The sequence below is a fragment of the Corvus kubaryi genome, unplaced genomic scaffold, assembly GCF_017639235.1.
Source record: "Corvus kubaryi isolate FWS band 111438036 unplaced genomic scaffold, C.kubaryi_AGA036_p1.0 37256, whole genome shotgun sequence".
NCBI classification, from domain to species: Eukaryota; Metazoa; Chordata; class Aves; order Passeriformes; family Corvidae; genus Corvus; species Corvus kubaryi.
The window spans coordinates 5,959,713-5,979,708 of record NW_024581076.1 but is presented as its reverse complement, the minus strand read 5'-3'; the positions used below and the strand labels follow the sequence as shown (position 1 = coordinate 5,979,708).

At 40.0% G+C, this 19,996-nt stretch overlaps 1 protein-coding gene across 1 annotated transcript in view; it reads right to left on the bottom strand.

Annotated features, from left to right (window-relative positions):
- Positions 1–632: 632 nt before the first annotated feature.
- DDX10 (DEAD-box helicase 10) overlaps positions 633–19,996 on the bottom strand; it is a 161,587-nt gene continuing 142,223 nt past the window's right edge. Inside the window, exons 17-18 of the mRNA XM_042023859.1 lie at positions 10,931–11,064; positions 633–1,550 (exon numbers count right to left, since the gene is read on the bottom strand). Coding sequence (XP_041879793.1) covers positions 1,361–1,550; positions 10,931–11,064 — 324 coding nt within the window. The 3' untranslated portion in view covers positions 633–1,360. The remainder of the gene's footprint in view (positions 1,551–10,930; positions 11,065–19,996) is intronic.

Genomic DNA, 19,996 nt, shown 5'->3' with positions numbered 1-19,996 from the left:
CACACCACTGTATGTATTATCATCCATATCCAAATCATCTCTGAATCTCAGCTTTCTGCTGGTGGAGCTCTCTGCACTGCAGTTTTCTGCCTTCCTCCACAGCTACAGGAGCAGGAGCTCTGCTATCCCAGCACAGAGGCATTTGTTGAGGCTGCTCATTACATTCACTGCAGTCATTCACATGATGGCACATGGGACACGTGCACCAGTCACAGCAGCACCACAGCAGATCCTTCTTCATTAACAGATTCATCAGTGATGTTGGTCCCAGATCACAACATTTTCCAGGCCCGCTGTGGCACTGTAGACTAAACAAACACTGTGCATCAGCTGCCAAGCAGGTTCCATCTTTCATGTTTAGCTGTTTGTGAAACTCAGTCATTTCTTCTCATTCCACATTGTCAGGAAAGAGCAGATGGCAGATGTGCTCTGCCTATAATATTGTTTTTATGATACCCTGCCTGCTGGCAGAACAGTGGAAGAAACATTTGGAGACAAGAATTTGTAGTATATTTTCAGTTTTGGGTAACTGAGCTAAAAGACAGTATAGGGTATAGGGAGGAAAGGTTTGTACTGAATAGGTGCTGATAGATTCCTGTGACCAAAAAAAAAAAAAAAAAAGGAAAAAGTGATACTGACAAAAAAGAAAAAAAAGAAGTATTTAATATGTTCATATGGAAAGAATAAACAGACACAACTCTGAGACAGTGTGTTCTCATTCATATGGGATTCAAATACAAGACTCAGTTTTAGCCTCTAAAAGTTGTTTTCTGAATTGCATAACATCCGTGACAGAATCATAACAGAAATGACACCTGAAGGATAAATGTATGCTTTCATAACAAAGCTGAAAGAGACACCATTAAGTTTACATCTAGAAATTTTTATTAAAATATTTTTAAAATATGTGCCTTATACACAGAAGAAAGTACATACTTTATTTTTAAGTAATATTATCTGAGCTGCCAACAGTATTTCTTCCTTAAAAATTTTAGTACACATATATCTTCCAAAATAACAAACCTGGCACAGTCAAGAAAGGAACATCCTGTTTTCATTTAAAGCAAGGCTAAAATAAAAGAAGATAACTGCTTCAAAACTTGGGAGATTTAAAATTATGAACATGCTACTGCAAAATGACACCTTGGGATTTAGGTTGAAAAGTTCATTTAGAAAGCCTTATAAATCAAACTAAATACTGGCTATAATCTATGAGGCAATCTAAGGCAATCTCATTGCATGTAGAACTCATTTATCTACATTCACTGGTACCCAGCTGCCCAGATGCCAAATTCATTTTCTGTAAACTACTGACAAAACTGTGGAAATGTCCCAGAGAAGAAAACCTGCAGAAAAATAATTAGCTGTGACTGTTGAGCAGATGCAGTACAAGCTCTTCATCCTCTGCCAGAGAAAGCCCAGTATCTAATGGCAAATAAGGATCCTCCTCTTGGCTGAATTGCACCTTCTTTCTTTTCAGTGGCATTTCTTCTGCTGTGGCATTGTTGCTATTGCTCCTCTTCCTTCTTCCACTCTTCTCCTCAAGTTCACTGCAGAAAAAAATCAATTAGTCTTTTTAACAACTGTGGTAATCAGTATCATCATGTAATCTAACAATTCCTTTTAAACAAGGCAAATTTGTGTCAAGATAAGAGCAAACAAAATTACAATTCAGAAGGGTGAAGCAATGGAAGCTGATGGACTCTGAATGTCTAAATTAGAGCTGCTCTCAGACCGAGGTGCTGGTGGATGTTCTGTCTTAATTGATTACAGTGTATCAAGATATTGCTATCAGACTTATCTAATATTTGCTGCCTAATACAGCAACAGACAACTTGACAAAACTGATTTAGCGATGTGTCAGTGGACCTTGACATGCACTCAAGATCTTGCTTACAATAAATATGCACCAAAAATAAAAATAAAAGAACTGTCATTTCACTGGCAAATCCTACACTTAATACAATTTTGATTTGGGACTATCTCATTTGATCATTCTTTCCCCTTCTTTGAGACATTTCCCTTGGAAGCTATTAACCACCTCTGCCATGGGGAAGAGGAAAAGTCCAAACCCAATAATTTTCCCTGGTGAATTCCTACTTCTTCTGCTGTTTCTCTTAAGACTTAAATGAATTGCCTTTTGCAGCCTTCAATCTGGATGAAACAGCTGCCAATCTGTTTCATAACCCTGGCTTGTACCACATGGCCACGTGACAACAATGGGAGGAAAGACAGAGCTTTCATGTATCTTCACGTGTTTTTTGTCCAAAACATAGAAAAAATGCTGTAAGTCTTCTTATCTAAGTTTTAAACAATCTAATCTAATAAAATCTATCCTAAGATCTGTGAACCAGATTATGGAGAGTTGGTTGTCGTATACTGTAGGGTAGAATTCACACCCAAAACCCAGAAAAATGCAAACCCCCACACCCCAGACCATTCCATCCAAACAAGCTAACTGAAACAAAACAGCATTCTCAGCTTTCCATGTTTGTATTTTTTTAAATATAACAAAAATAAAAATGGAACTTCAGAAACAGAGCTTGGGCTTTTCTTAAAAAGTTGGCTGAATTCAGATTTTCAATTAAAATTTGTCAAATTTCTACTCAGAAAATTCAGTTTACTTACAAAAAGTAAGTCTTGTTTACTTACAAAACAAGAATTTTTTTCTGTCCATAATTTTTACAATGACTTAAGTGTAAATGCAATGCTTGTGAAATGCTTCATTCAGAAATACTGTTTAGAGACTTAATTAGAAACAGCAGTTACAATAAACAGCTCTAATTGGGCAATACTGTCAACACAGCAGAGGAACCCAATGCCCAGTTCAAACCATGTTCAGCTGCCCACCTTATTTTTTTCCATTAATAGGACTAGTTAACAGTCTGTGAAATGCTGGTCTCACCACTCACTGGAAACCAGCCTTACCCAAACATTAACCGCAAAAGATGGCAGTTTTCAGCAAGTCCCCAAATGCTCTCTGAGAGGGATCAGCAGCACAATGCAGCTTGTACACTGTGCTTTCTGGCTGCCCCTCCACAGAGATGAAGGAGGTATTACACGAGATCTGACAGCCTTGTGCTGGTGGGCTGCACATGTGTGACCTGCCCCCCTCTCTCGTCCATCCCACCTTCCATAGAAGAACAATGCCACCTCCTGCCTACTACTCATTACAGCCCAGAGAAAGGAGGGAAATCCTGTAAGAAACACCCTGCATTTCCACAATTAAGGCAAATGAAATACCCTGCCTTTATATTGTTCTTCCCTGCCTACCCAACAGAAATAGTGTAAAGAAATGTGGTCTAATGAAAGGTGTCCCTGTCCGTGGCAGGGGTTATTGGGACCTAGATAATGCAGAAGGTCCCTTCCAGCCCAAAACATTCAGTGATTCCGTGAATAGATGATGACTGCTCCAAACACTCACTCTTCCTATAATTCACAGGATATAGCAACTTTGCTGGCTTTGAGCTGTCATTTGCATGGGGGCGGCTTCTCAGGGCTCGCTACCAACATTTCATTCCTTTTCTGGGGAAAGGACTCTCATATTTCTCTCTGTAGTGCTTAAGATATTCCATAAATGCTGAAGCTATACTGACAGTATATGAAAATATACTGAAGCATAAAGAATTCTCACTTTTCCAACTGGACGTTGTGGGTCTGGGCTGGAGTTTCACGGTGTTCACTTTGATCAGGACAGACTGTAGGGGTTCTCTTTAAAAGCACAAGGAAGGCCTCATTAAATAAAAGCATTTTAGCTTGTTTGCAAAAGAGCCAATTATTTCCAGCCTTTGAATGGACTCTGAAGCCCAGTTTGCATTCATAATTGACTAATGCTTCATCTACGACATTAGTTTAAAACATCTTAGCAATTAAAACACTGCAGAAACCTCACAAGCCATGCATTTGTACCTACAAGTTATGAAACAGCAGACTTTAAATACCAAAAATTACAATCACTTCTGGAGTTTCAGAGGCCCATAGGCCTAGATAACCATAAGGTAAAACATTTAAATATAAAACACATTCAGAGGGAACTGAACTGCGAGATTCCTCACTTTTTTCCACGAACAAGAGCACATGAACACAATTATGATTAATTTTCATTGTAAGTTTTGTGGTATGATTCTGCAGAGTCAAGCTGCTTCTTACTGGTACTGAGGGATTGTGCAGCTTGATTAGCAGTGTAAATTGAAGATGCATCTACACATTAGCAAGTGCATTTTCACACTAATTTGACCCCAGCTGGGCTGTGAACTGGAGAAGTGAATAAAGAGGAATGTGTAACACAGGAAGCAGCAGCAGCAAAACCAACAAGCAATGAAGAGAGCTAAATAGTTGTGTTTCCGTGATGCACAAAAAGTAGATGCAAAACAGTATTTGATAACAACAGCTTAGGAAGGTAAGCAGACAATCATGTGAAACATGCAAATAAGATGTTCCCAATTTTGAGGTACAGAAGGAAGACAGACTGACTGTCCACAGACAGAATGATTGGGGTTGAAAGGGGCCTTTGAAGCAGCAAGTCCAACTCCCATCCATGTTCCTTCAGGATAGATTTTTACCAGCGCTGATTTGGGTGGTGGTAAGGGGCTGTACTACTCTGGAGGAGCAGTCAGAGTTGTAGATTTTACAAAAGACAACAGTGGCAATTTCAAAAGGAAGACGGAAAATGTGTGGCATCATGATGCTCAGAGACATCCTGTGCTCATTCAGGGTGCTTCTCCTTAGCTGTTTGGAGAGATGTAACAGGCAGAACTCCCAGCTCCACATGTGAAAGGACTGAGTGTGCAAAAGCAGCTATATGGGAATAACTTCTGCACTTACTGTCAAATGAATTCCTCCTCAGTCTCCATTAACTGAAGGCCTGTCACCCTGCAGAGCCAGTTTTTTTACCGTTGGTCATTTTCCATGGACATAAATGGCCCCTTACTCCTCACAAACACACAAACTGATGTACTACCAGCTAGTGTCCACAAATAGCCAAAATAGGGTTCTTCTGAGGTAAATTATTTTCTAGCAGAACAACTCACTTAGAAAGCAACCCCCAATTCAGATTCAAACCAAGGCCAGTGCATCTTTTTGTCTTCTGCTTACAACATTTCAAAAGTGGCACATGCAGATGGTTTACAATTCCTTCCTTTTACCATCTGGTGAAATTTATCTTTCCAGCTGCCTGAACAATCCATGCAGTCTGAGGCTGCCTGATGAAAGGATTTACTTTGTGTTTACACAGGTGAGGAGCCAACTTATCAACAGGCACAGTAATTTCTGTGGCCACCATTTGCACAGCTGTAACACTAAGTAAGATGCTATCATTTGGCAAGTAATATTTATTACTCAAACATTAAAGCACGGTTTATGAATCCTGTCCCTAAAACAAACACTAGCATATCTGGATGGCATCTGGGAAACAGGATCTAACTATGACCATGATTGCTATACACCAAGAAACTCTAATTTTAAACTACTACAAAATAAACTCACAAGTATGTTTTCAGGTAATACCAGGGAAAAATAGAAAGCTTTAATTGTTAATATTTAGCTCGCTTCTGGGCTTTAAGCAATGTCTTAACAAGCCATAGGGTTTAGATTTTAAATGCTTGAGAATGAGCCATTTGAAATGCGCAGTCACACAGCCAAGTTGCTGTTGTTTAAACAACGTGGTCCTGCAAGATCTCCAGACAGGCTCTGCTTCACTTAACATTTATCAGAGAATGCTTTGGAGCCTAGGTTTACCACCACTCCTCTGGAAACAAACCGCCCTTGCCACTGAACTACAGGCCATGAGTCAAGTTTCCAGGCTGCAATAAAGCCCACAAGCTCTTTCCCAAAGAAATGTACAGGAATAATGAATGAATCTCCTAGTAAAATACAGTTCAGAAAAGTTAGGAATAATTTATCCCATAAATATTGGCATTTTGCTAATCAAACATGCTGTGCCCAAAACTTTCTCCATGTAATAAATTTTAATTCACAAGGCCATGGCAGCAATCCTAATGAAGATTAATTACTGCAGTCCCTTCCATAAAGCCCAGTGCAGCTTCTTCCTTGCTTGCTGTCAGAATGCTACAGCACATAGAAATGGTAATTAAAATATATTGCACTGAGTTATTTTCTGGATCTGGACAGGCTGGATTGATGGGCAGAGGAACCTCTACGAGGTTCAACAAGGCCAATGTCGGGTCCTGCACTTGAGTCACAACAACCCCGGGCAGTGCTACAAGATGGGGCAGTGACTGGGAAGCTGCCCAGCAGAAAAGGACCGGGGAGTGCTGATCTACAGTGGCTAAGCATGATCCAGTGTGTGGCCAAGAAGGCCAATGGCATCCTGGCCTGGATCAGCAGTGGTGTGGCCAGCAGGACCAGGGCAGTGACCGTCCCCCTGTACTCGGCACTGCTGAGGCCACACCTCCAATCCTGTGTTCAGTTCTGGGCCCCTCACTGCCAGAAAGACATTGAGGGGCTGGAGCGTGTCCAGAGAAGGGCAGCGGAGCTGGGGAAGGGTCTGGAGCACAAGTCCTGTGAGGAGCAGCTGAGAGAGCTGGGGGTGTTTAGCCTGGAGAAAAGGAGGCTCAGAGGGGACCTAGAACTCTCTAGAACTGCCTGAAAGGAGGCTGTAGCCAGGTGGGGGCCAGTCTCTTCTCCAAAGTAACAACTGACAGAGACAGGAGGAAGTAGCTTCAAGTTGCACCAGTGGAGGTTTAGACTGGATGACAGGAAATATTTCTTCATCAAAAGACTTGTTGCCAAGCCCTGGAACAGGTTGCCCAGGGAGGTGGTGAAGTCACCATCCCTGGAGGTATTTAAAAGACGTGTAGATTTGCCACTCAAGGACATGGTTTAGTGGGACTTGGCAGTGCTAAAAGGTCCTTTTAACCTAAATGATTCTATGATTCCCTTACTGGCCATTCCACTGCTATAAATCAAAACATCTCTACAGCTGAACATATAAGTCTCTATCAAGAGCAATTCAATATCTCAATGACCAATTTTGCAGCTCATCAGAATGACCAAGGCTTTTAAACTGAGACCTTTTATAATGTCTCCCCTATGGTGCTTTTCTGGCCATCACAGCATTAAGTTCTGGCCTACACAAAGTCACAGATATGACCTGAATAATCCACGTTAGAAGGAGCACCATGATTTGCTGATGAATCACCTCAAAATACAATGTAATGTCAACCTCAACAAGAATGACCTAAAACTCAGGAGGTCAACATCAGCATCCTGCTGTAAGAAGCTGCAAGAAACTGCAATTTGCCCATAATTTTCATAAATAAAGGAGGCACACAACAAAGTAGCACTGACTACTAACTTGCATACTTGTCACCTGGTGACTGTCCATAAAGTCACAAACAAAACTACCAGAACTAAGATATTTCTCCTCACATCCAAGATCTTTTCCATGCTGGTCTAGGAGGTAATGTGATCAGTCACACTCGTTAAAGATTTAAAGAAGGTAATGATGAGGTCAATCGGAACTTTGTTCTTCCTCAGCATTTTTTATTTAAAGAGGTTGAGGAATTAGAAATACCAAAAACTCAATCTGACTGCAAAATGAATATTTAAGAAATCCAGCTGCTTTTCTTTCACTCTGTTCTATATTCTTAGATTTTTCACTTCATTAACAACTTACATTTGATAGCCTTAAACCAAATATGATGAATGTTGCTAGATATACAAAAATTAATCTCATATTACATGCTTGAAGTCATTAATTACTCTGCTTGTAGAGGTATGGCTGGAAGGGAATTTTATGCAAAGGCAAATTTAACTCATAATTTGTACAGCTCCCCCAGATTAAAAAAAATTCTGTGGGAGGACAGAGAGAATATTAACAATGGTTTTGACTTCTGAAACCATGGACAGTTGGTCTATTTTTAAAGACTATTGAAGGAAGATACCCTAGGTCTCACATACTTACTGTGAATTATACCTTTTAGAAGCATTTTTCCCCCCTTAAAGCAAGGAGCAGCTAGTGTAGCCCAACATATTTCTATTTTAATCCAACACTTTGAGCAAAATCTCTGGATTTTGGAAATATAAAACAGAATAGAGTTGTGATTTCTAATCTCAAAGCCTAATTTCACTGTCTGCTACTCTCAGCTGATTTGTTTTTGTTAAAATCATTAGGTCAATATTTTCCAGCCCCAAATGCAGCTCATCATACAATGCAATAGCAATTTCAAGAAAGATGCATGAGGCATGAGCATTGATTTAACAATCAAGCCCCAAATTAATTTCCTTCACTGTATCTTGCTCCTTCTCAAAAGCCTTCTACAGGGTGCTCAGAGCACCTCACCAGACATACCTACACTGAGCATCAAAGCTGACTTAGGAGCAGGAGCGGGGTGTGTTGGAATGCAGAGCCATTGATGACTCTGGTGACAGTGCAGCATGTGATGGATGATCCTGTTCTGGTCACAGCCTGCCCAAGGAGTTATCAGTCATGTTGTTACAGGCTAAATGGATTTGGCCATGGTGTCCACAACTGCTGCGACTTCGGATGGTGCCAACTAAACCTCTTCTGGGCAATGTCTCAGTGTATTTTGGTGCAGTAGGACAGGCCAAAGACTGTTTCCAGTAAGCACTGTTGATGAAACCACATTTTTTTAACATGTGTAGTGGTCTGTTCTCCAGCTCCAAAGTCAGCTTTGATGCTCAGTGTCGGTATGTCTAGAGATACACAAAGGAAACCTGCCTGCTTTCCTTTGGTGTACATTCTTTCTTTCCTAATCTACTCCACAGGAAGGGAAAATGACCAAGGACCTTGACCTTCTTTGAGTCCTAGCTCTCCTTAAGAGCACGTGCCCTGACTCCAGGGGGGCCAGATCAGCCACTGATTCAACAGAAGTCTGCACTTATTACCACTGCCAAAAATCCGTCCATCTCTGTCAACTTTTATTCTTAAAGTGCAGCTAATCTTGAGTCTAGCTGACATTCTGAGGAAAGGATCAATACAAAACATGATGTATGAATATATACTCCCCCTCGCACAAAGAAGGAGCGATTTACTGCTGCTCAGAAAAAGCAGTGCACTTCCCCATCCTTGTCAGTTCTATTGACACACACTGGTGAATAGGCTCCAGGGGACATGGCCACTAGCCTGTTAACTTAAGGGCTATCCAGTCCTTAAATCCATGTCCCACACCCAGTCCTGCATACTGACTCCACAACATTCAGTGACACATGGGTAAGGACAATTGAGTCCCTAGGATTTACCTGATTCAGATGCGAAAAGCAAAAGCTTTATGAACTTAGACATCTGGAAGAGAGCAAAATAAAAACCTATGCTCCCATTTAAGTGTCAAAATCATCCTTCTCAACCTGTTACACGATACACTGTTTGTCAGAAACACACAAGTGGCCTTCTTGTTGCGGTAAACCACGCAGGACTGCATGCAGTATTCCTTCATCTTCCCATATTTTGCTGGCATCAACTACAGATCCTGATTCTCACCCTGTGCTTTTCTATTAAACTACATGAAACAAAATCTTCCGGTTCATACAGTTATAAATACTGTCTTAAATTAAATTAATTTCTTATTATATATTTACTTCAAACTCAGAGTCCACTTCATTTGAGCATTGAAGAGTCTGAGCAATACTGAATCATAGAACTTATCAAGTTTTACCATGCACAAATTTATTTAATACAGCACAGGTGCAAAGAGATCATCCAAATCCTCAAATTACTTCCACATTTTTCCTTCCACACTGAAAGAACCTGCAATGTGACAGAAGAGAAATGCATTTCTGAAACAGGACAAACCCACCACTGGTCAAGGCTGAGCCTACCAGTGATAGTGAGAGTGCCTCTGAGATAAGATAGTTAAGAAGGGAGAAAAAACAGCACAACAGCAACTGCAGCCAGAGAGAGGAGTGAGAACATGTGAGAGAAACAGCCCTGTAGACACCAAGATCAGTGCAGAAGGAGGGGCAGGAGGTGCTCCAGGTGCCAGAGCAGAGATTTCCCCACAGCCCGTAGTGCAGCCCATGGTGAGACAGCTGTGCCCCTGCAGCCCATGGAACCCCAGGAGGCTGTGACCCCTTGGGAAGCCCCTGCGGCCCCGTGGAGAGAGGAGCCCATGCTGGAGAACATTCACGTTTGCTGGCAGGATTTGTGAGCCCATGCTGGAGGAACCTGTTCCTGAATGACTGTATGCCATGGAAGGGACCCACATTGGAATAGTTCATGAAGAACTGCAGCCCACAGGAAAGAGTTGAAGAAGATTGTGGAAGTGGAAGAGAGACCCCACATGGCAGCAGGGAAAGGATCCTCCCCTGAGGAGTGGCAGAAACAAAACATGATGAACAGACTGCAACCTCCATTCCCCATCCTTCAGTGCTGCTGAGGATGTAGAAAAAATTTTAAGTTAATCCTGGGAAGAAGAGAGATGTGGGGAGTGTTTTAAGATCCGGGTTTATTTCTCATTACCCTACTGTCATGTGATCAGTAATGAAAAAATTCATTTTTTCCCAAGTGAAGTCTGCTTCTCCCATGACAGTAGCTGGTGAGGGATCTCTCCTGGTGTTATCTTGACCCCCAAGCCTTTCATTACATTTCTCTCTCAGCTGAGGATGGCAGTGACAGAGTGAAAGAGTGGCTTTGGTGGGCACCGGGCATCCAGACAGGATCAATCCGCCATGGAAACACGTGAAACCTCCAGCGTATTAGTCAACATTTTTGCACGTGAAACAGTCTCACCAAGATCCCTTCCACACTGACTCAAAAATCTTTTTCATATAACTTCACAGAAGAAAATAATAGCCTTTAGCTCAGATTTCTGTTCAGCACCCAACACACAAACTTTTAAAACTTATACTAAGTACCGTGAGAAAGAGGACTAAGATGAATTCCTAACATGTAAACAAAACAGTTTATAAAAAACATCAACATTTTTAAATGAACATGGAAGATGGTGCATACCTATAGCTGTCTTCACTTTCTGAATCCTGTTCTTCATCAGAGTCTTTATATTTATCAGGATCTGGGAGAGTGCTTGGATCAAACTCTTCCTCACTTCCACTGTGAGCAAGAAAGGCCACTGTTTCCTCTTCAACCTGTCAGGTGACAAATGGAGAGTTACAAGACAAGCAAACAAATCCATGTTCCTCGTCACAACCCCCTTAATGGGGAGGCTGTAACAGAAACCATTGCCCTCAAATGCAGTCAAAGACCACCAGTATTACAGCCAGGAAAAGAGAATAATTTCTGTCATCATCAGTGCTCTTCTCCAAGGCTGTTTATTAAAGGTTGAAGAAACATTATTAAAAAAGGAAGCACAAGGATTTATGTTCAAATTCTACCTTGCAATATTGAAATCTTAAATCTACCAAATCTAGGAGAGATCTGGGCAGCAACTAATCAACAGCCATCTGAGAGCAAGCGTCTAAGCAATATGCAGCTTTACTGTCCCTCAGAAACACACTGGCAAAGAGATAATCACATGTGGACACATAAATCACTGCTGTTAGGTGAATTTAATGAAATACTCTGATTTAAAACTCATCTGGGTGTTCTTTCAGTTAAAAACCAAGAAGCTGCTTAAGCTAAATTAACTGCTCTAAGGGAGTTTCAACCATCCTCTACAAGAGATACATGTTCTTCAGGTATCTTCCCTCCCTCACCCCTCCTCTCTGGGGCTCAAGCTTCCCCCTGTCCCTACAGCATGTCTCAGGACAGGCTGGTGGCATTGGCTAGTTTCCCCAGGGTGTGGCACTGCCTCACTAATTCCTTAACAAAGAGAGCACAGAAGATGCTTCTCCATAAAAGTACTGGATAATACAAAAAAGCTGGCTAATTTTGCAGATACAGTAGGTTCTGCTTCACTTAATCCTCAACTGATGGCACCACTGTTGTAAATTTTTTCTAGTAGGCATGAAAAAACCAGGCTGGAGGGTATATGCAATTGTATATGCACACCAAAATGCAGATGGAAAGCTCATAGGCATTTCTAAGCAACACTAGATCCATGCATATTTATGCTGGAAAGCAAAGACAAATTCCAGGAAACTATAATTAAAGACATTGCTACCTTTTGTTTATATATCTAATCAACATGCATACAGCTGAGTTTCTAAAACAGTACTCATTTAAATGATCTTTCATTCTATGAATAACTTCACATCATTATATATTTAAAGTTAATTTTTGTTTTGATTTTTCACCATTTCTATCACCATGTTTTTAAAGACCAGTCTTTATGTGCACCTACCTTCTTGCAATAAAAATAAATTTAATTTTTTTTTAAAGAAGCCAAATAGAAACCATACCAATGGTCTCTTTTATATCTGCATATAGAGTGAGTGAAAGGCAATGAGATGGTGAAGGGTAAGATTAGTCACCACTGCAAGAGTCCATTCTTGCTTGACAAGTGACACTTCTGCAGTGTACTGAAAGCAAGCAGAAGAAAGGCATAAAAGCTAGATTTGCAATCACAAGGCAGAGGAAAAACATACTGAACACACATTTTGTTCTTTACTACTTTAAATACCAGTAAAGGTAATTATATAGCTGGGTGTATAAAATGACTAAAAGCATCATCAGACTCTTCAACACTATAAGCTTCCTAAGGTGACAACACTGACAGAAAAGCATGTTGGTTCTCAGTAACTTCAGGTAGCACTTCACAAGAAAGTTGGTTTTGGTTCTGCAGGGTTTTTGCTTACAAAAAAACCATCTTCAAGCTCATCTCTTAGTACAATATTACAGAGCATTACTAACTCCACAGAAAACATTTTGAAGGTCACCTTTCTGCTAATGAATTTTCTTATTTGAAAATCATTCTGCATTAAATTATAGCTTATTTTAATTTCTCACAACATTAAATATTTGCTCTTTACTTGTCCTTCCAATTGCACCTATTCTTTCAATACAGCTAGTACGTACCAATCTTATATTTAAAAAGAAGAGAAAAAGAGAAGTAGCATTCAAAGCTGTTGTATGGAACAATGTATTTTTTAATATGTACGAGTGACACCATGCAACAGAGTTTGTAATACTAACATCTCCTGGCAGTCATCTTTTAAGACTTGGGCTATTCATTCATATTCTCCATTATGACACACAGACCAAACCTTCACTTTCATTACATATGCATATTAATTTTTTCCAGGAGAAAATACGCAGAGAAGTGTTAAACATAATGCTTGCTATAGCAAAAGAAATAATTGGCAAAGATGCCTCTTTCATTCATCAGGAATCATGAGGTTGTATTTCTTATAAGTATCACTGCTTACGTATTCATTAAAATATTTCTAAGACCCTGAAAGTATTAAGAACCTGAGCAGGAACATTTATCATCCAAAGCTGAAGAACAGAAACTCATTATTTTTCCTCTCTCACTTCAAATTTATATCAGCCAGTCAGGAAGAAGAAATCTTGTGACTTCACATTACTCACCACAAGAGCTGGAGAAAAGAAGTAAAATCATAGTTCAAAATGACACGTGTAAAAATTCTTCACATACAAATAGGATGCAATTTACAGACTCAGGATTAGACTTGTCCTAAGGCAATTGCCATCCAAAGAGATTAGAAGAACAGATTTTGACGGCCTGTACTTTATGTCTATACTTTGGAGTGTGTATTTACTGTAAAGTTCAACTGTGGAAGGAAACATGCCACGCTTGACATTGAAGACATCAAATCAGGCTGGCCAGGAGAACTGGATTTGGTGGCAATCATCTTTTCACTCTGCTCAGGGATGACAGGCTCTCTCTTTGTACCACACCAGCCCTTGTGCTTTGTAATTCCAGTTCCACAGAAACCCATACAAGTACTTTCAGTTTGAACATGACACTGAATGCAAATTTTTGCATTCATACAGCCTCCCTCTGAGGCATAAAGAGATTCTTCTTATGCAAACTCAACATTTTAGAAAAATTCAGCAAAATTTCTGTGCTGGAACTTTTGGAAACCTTCTTGCCTTCAACATTCCACACTGTACCAAGTCAACAACAATCACATTTGACCTTACTGCAGTCATTTTGAAAATATACACCTACTGACAAAGACGTGGCAGGCTCCTCTAGAGCTTTTGCCATGTTGATCAACAGAATACCTCTAATTCAACTTCTGTCTTTGCTACAAGACATAATGACATCTTCCTCTCCTCCTAAAGAGGTCTGAATGGCTGGTGGAGCTCAAGTAAATGAGTTAGGCAGGCTAAGAGAAACTTAAAATGAAGAAACTGATGTACCTCAGACACTCAAGGGACTCAAATGTTCCAAAAAACAGAATGATGTCTCATTTCTACCAGGCATTAGGCACTCAGGTGGTAATTATCTGACTACCATCAGAAGGGAAAAAAAGGGAGAACTGAAAAAAATACTGTGAAAACCTGAACATACATTAAAAAAAGTTGTACTTACCAAGATTTCATTTCTAAAATATATATTTATTATGGTACTGAATTTATATCTAATGTAATAGGGTTTTTTCCTCCAACTAAATTGTCTAGAGTTGCACTTTTTATGTTCAATCCTTTAAGCAATTTATCAGTTTCTCAACCAGGTTGAGAGGGGAGAAATAATTTCTTAGGCACAATCAGTTCTGTCCATAGTGCTTTACAAACCACAGTGGGGGAATATTTCCAATTAGCTGGAAACAAAACTTTTAAGGTTAGTTTAGAATTTGATCACACTTAATTTGAGTCCATCAGGAGCCACACTTACACAATATTCAGTCCTTTTTGAGCTGTGTCACCCGTCAGTTTTTGCTACTATGGCCTCTCCCAGTAAATGGTGCTTGTGATTGTAATGCCAAGAAAAGGTAAGTTCTAAATACTGCTGGGAGGTTACCCAACACAGGTACACAACTTTAAAAAGTTTAGCATATTATGGCTCATATAAAAGGGTATTTAAAAATAAAATACCTTGTAAGATCTGACAGCATTCCAATTTTCTTAATTTTCTTCTTTTTGACAATAATTTTTCAGATGAAAACAGAAGTTGTATCATGTTTATGATGGAACCCATTTATATACACAGAGAGGTTTTACAGCAGCTCCTTTAAAACATTTTACTCTGGATTCTCCTGATCACCTCGCAGGTTTGGGTTTTTTTGATAGCTTGTACCCCCCAACCCACCACAATGTCCCCAGCTGATGAATGATTGCTCTGGTATTTCATCATCTACATTGCCCCAGAGGAATACAGCTATTCTGACAGTTCAAAAATGAAATACAGCCTTTGATGTTGCTAGGGTGTTTGATCCAACAGTTGCTTTGAAGATCAAGACAAAAGCCCTAGCCTATACTGAAAACTGACTGGGAGCCAGTGGAGCAAACTACATGCTGCTCTGACACACACAGAGCTGTCCAAGCCATGCCAAAACTCACAGCTACCCTCCATACCATCGAAGGTGCATCAGTGTTCCATGGCTCTGGCCAGAAAGGCTGGCAGCCAAGAACTGGGGAAACCACGGTCCCAGGTTAGTCAGCCAGACACAGTCCTTGCACTAAGACAATCTCACTGATCTCTGGGCTCTGGAAGGAGTCGGTAACAGCTCCTGCTTTCCACACCACTTCAGAGAATTTAATTCCTGGTTTTCACTAGAAGGGACAGGTAACTCTTAGCTTCATCTTCAACCATTCACCATTCCCAATCACTAGCAGTCACACCAAGGTTCAATTTCATCCAGTCATTCTTTATTTCTTTTTAAGCCATCCAAGATCTTAAATAATACAGCCTGCCTAGTTTAGCCAGCAGAATCTTACTTTTACCAGAGCTCTCACATAAGGCACATGAGAATACTTAATTTTCTTTCTTGGCATTCCTAAATGCCCCACATTTTATAGTCAGTGAATGGGTAAGCCTGTGTTCCAAACTAGCAGACACTGATACATATATTCTGACATTCAAATTTCTGTGTAACTATAGCAAAGCAATTTGTGCTGGAAATGGCTCCTGCCACAAGCATGGTTCAGAAGCACTGAAAACAAAAAACTCATTGAAATTGGTGAGTTCTAAATCTACTCAAAGACCTTTTGCTTTAATGTATTTGCATTTCAATTACAATGAATATGTCTCAGAACTAGACCTTAAGCTTCTCCTTTTCTAATTTGTTCTTCTAGGACCCACGTAGAATACTTATTGTAAAGATAAGCTTTTTCCAAGTTGTTATTAGCCACAATTATCAACGTGATTGTAGCAATAGGGAAGAAGAGTATCAGGATAAAACAACTGTACTGTTACCTTAAACGTAATTCATGAAAATACAACAGAAAGGAAACTAAGTTACTAGGTGTGTAGCACTACAAGCAAAATACATGCTGAAATACATTAAATTCTGGAAAGCAGCAGGGTAAAAAGAAATTACTAAAAAAGTCTGAGAGAATTAAACACGCAAGCATACTTGTCCAAAAGTCTATGGTCCTGTCAAAAAGAAACCAAACCAAAAGAACAAAAAAACCCCAACCAGAACACTACAGTGCAGAACAATGTTTTTGAACTTATATTCTCAACACATAACCCTTGGACTGTCTTTACACTCCTCCTTTCAGTCCACTTTCAGGTTCACAGCAGTCATGTCTGTCAGTTCCAACACAGAAAGTAATTCTCCAAAGCAGTGTCTGTGTTCAAACATTTCAACACATCAGTTTTCTCCAGGGAATCTCAGCATATGTCCACAGAGACCGTGCCTACATGAGAGAACCTTCTCTGTATCACTTTCTGGCACTTTTGCAGAAGCCTCAGGGAGCTGCACCCCCTGCAGTGACACAGCAGTGTCCCACCACCACCAGCACCACTCGCAGCGGAGGCTGCAGGCAGAGACCACTCTTCGCTTAGTGACAGGCATTTTTCAAGAAGGAACAGATCGACAGCAGCACTGACATGAAATAATCAGAAAGGAAACCTTTTAAGTCACATAATTCTGTGAACTGGTTAGTTCTGCTCTTTTCTTGAAACAACTGATTTGTATTCAGTACACAACAAAGAGCTACACTGGCATTAAGTGCTTGTCCAATGACACGATCTTTATGTTTTCACTGTACTGCTTAAGTCACGTACTCTAAATGCTTGTACAAAATACGCATATAAAACAGCATACTTACAGGAGAAAAATATGAATCAAATTAATTCCAGGCAGTGAAAGTTATTTTAAGTCCTTCTGGTGGTTCTACATGAAGTGAGGAAAAGAAACACAGAAGAGACATCGCTGCTCATGGCACTAACTTAATTGCTTGCTGTGAGAACAAGACCTTGTGAGCCTTTGTTCCAGACCGAAGTAGCAGCTGCAATAGTTTCATACTTGTTCAAATTTCCAAACAAATAACCAGTAAATCAGAAAGCACCTGGCTGATGCTGCAGAATTGCAGGATCATTTATTATTAATTGTTTTTATTGTTGTTGAATTCACCTTCTTGCCATGAATCCCTTTCTACAAAATTTTGCAAAAGACAACTCCTGGCACAAAAAGCATAAGGGCTAAGTAGAAGCCACAATAGAACAGATGAATCCAGACTGATGAATGACAAGGAGACAAGCTGCCTGGGGAAGATTTGAGCAACCAGCATGACACAGCACAGAGACCTGCTCTCTGGTATTTCCACAAGCGTTGCTGCAGAAGGGAACCTGGATGAGGAAACTGAATACGATTCTGAGGCAGATGGGCAGCCATCCACCAGCAGATAGAAAATTATATCACCTGATAACAATTGTATCTACATGAAAAATATGACAGGCATGTCTTAGAAATGACAAGTATGAAGAACATGAAAGATTTATGTGAGGCAAGATCTTTTAGGCCAACTAATTGAAAGAAACACAAATTTTCAGGTCTAAAATAACGTAAAGCGACTTCAAAGCAAAGAATCCAATCCAAGTTAAGAATAATTGTTGAGTCAGTGTTACTCAAGGAATTGAGTAAAATGTAATAATATATGTGCAGCAGGCTTCGGCAATGCTAGTACAGGGAGAACCTACAGGAGAACCATCAGGATGGAGAGAGCACATTTATCATCTGTGGTAAATGAAAGGACAAATGGAGAATTAGGAAGGATTTAGATAAGCACCAGAAGGTGACCATGGCAGTACTAAGGCATAGGCTAAAGTGAGAGGCATCTGGTGATACCCAGAGTGACTGTGAAAGAAGGTAGCAAAGAAGGTTGAACTTTTTTCTTGAGTATTGCCTAACCCATGAAACCCATCAGCTAAGATTTTACTTTAGGCAGAAAGGTACAGCTCGAGTAGAGAGACTGAAATAAGATTCATCAGTACAGACATGAATTTGTATTTTTCTCCATGAAGAAGAAAAGGGGAAAAAGCAAAAGGCTGTGTAAAAAATTATCACAGAAGGAGACTGAAGATTTTAAGATTCCAGAGATTACAAAGAAGGAGCTGGTAGAGAAGAGAGACACCAGAACAGAGTGTAGTCACATTTGCAAACCCCCAAAAATTGAAGTGGATATGGAAAGGCCAAGTGAATGACCAACAGGCAAGAGGAAGGCTGATAATTGTTTATTGAGTAGAACTGAAACATGTCTACATTGCAAATGAAGGCCATGAAGAAATGTGGCAGCTCAAAAAGTACAAAACACCAGTGTGGAAGTGGGAATCAAAGACAAACGGAAGAATTGTAAGGCAAAAGTGAGAGGGCCTAAGAGAGGAAGACTACCAAGAGAAGATCTGATGGAGATGACAGTGATGACAAAGGGAACCAAGGGGGAGATAAGAGCTGTCTGAAGCTACTTTAAAAATGGGAGAGAGAAGGAAATGGGGAGAGTAAGAAGGCATGAGAATGGCACAGGAGCTGGCTGCAAAGGATGTAGAAGAACAGCCAAGAGGAATAACAGTCCCAGATATACAAGAATGAAATCAACAACAACAGACTAGAGAACGAATGCATGGTGGAATGCACAAAGGCACCTCTTTTCTTTGCCAAAGCCATGAATGTTTCACCAAACTATACAGGAGTTTACATGGGCTCAAAAATTGTGTAGGTAACAGTAATAAAATATATCAAGGCATGGTAAGTAACAGTAGCGCTGTGCCAATAACCCTGGAAATCTCTCAGCTCCAGAACTCATCAGCCAGGGAGTGCTAATGACCACAATTTGAAAACCCCTTTACAGGTATGACTGCAAATTTTCCTTCAAACCAACCAAAAGATCTGACAGCAAGAAGGGAAGCAGGTTACCCTCATTTCATGGAAGCCATTATTTTTTCCACTGCTGTTCTGGTTTCTATCAGTTTTTAGGGCTTCTCGTACAAATACCACAGTTTATTAAACTAATCCAGTGAAGATGACTATCTCATTCTCAGCAAAACCAAAATGTTTGGAACAATGCAATGAGGGGAAAGTTGAAAGCTGAGACAATTTTCCATCAAAAGCCTAAATCTGTGCCTAATTATAGCCTATGCAATGGCTCACTAAAGAATCTAAACTGCGCTATCTCAGTCTTTGGGCTTTGTACTGCTGCCAAAATGTTTTACCTTATTTCCAGTAACTGAGTAACAACTTTTGGATTCAGTAAGAAATACAAGTGGTATACAAATACTCATCTGTAGATGCTAATTAATGTACTACAGACTTCTAACCGAATCCTTGCTGCTCCCTTCAAGTCCACACTTGCAGCAAATCAGTTTCTAACTTGCTGTAAGCATTGAAGGCATCTATACAAATTTTAACCTAGGAAATGGCAATTTTCAGCTCATGTAACTTATTATAACCTAGAGTTGTTCATTCGCTTGCCTGTTCATTTCAACAACATCTAAAAAATCTTTATACTGCATAAATAATGTATTATATCCATAACAACAGGATGCAGTACGCTGTATGATTGATTACCTTGGCATTCAGCTCCTGTGGGAACAGCTTTTGTGAAACATGGCTCTATCTAACTCCCTGAAAATTACATTTTGGTAAAACTGTCTGAATGATCAAACTTAGGTATGGTTGGACATAATGTCATTAACATTGCACAGGCAGGTACAAACTTGCACTCTTCATACTGTACTAAAGCAATGCTATTTTACATCCATTTCTCAAG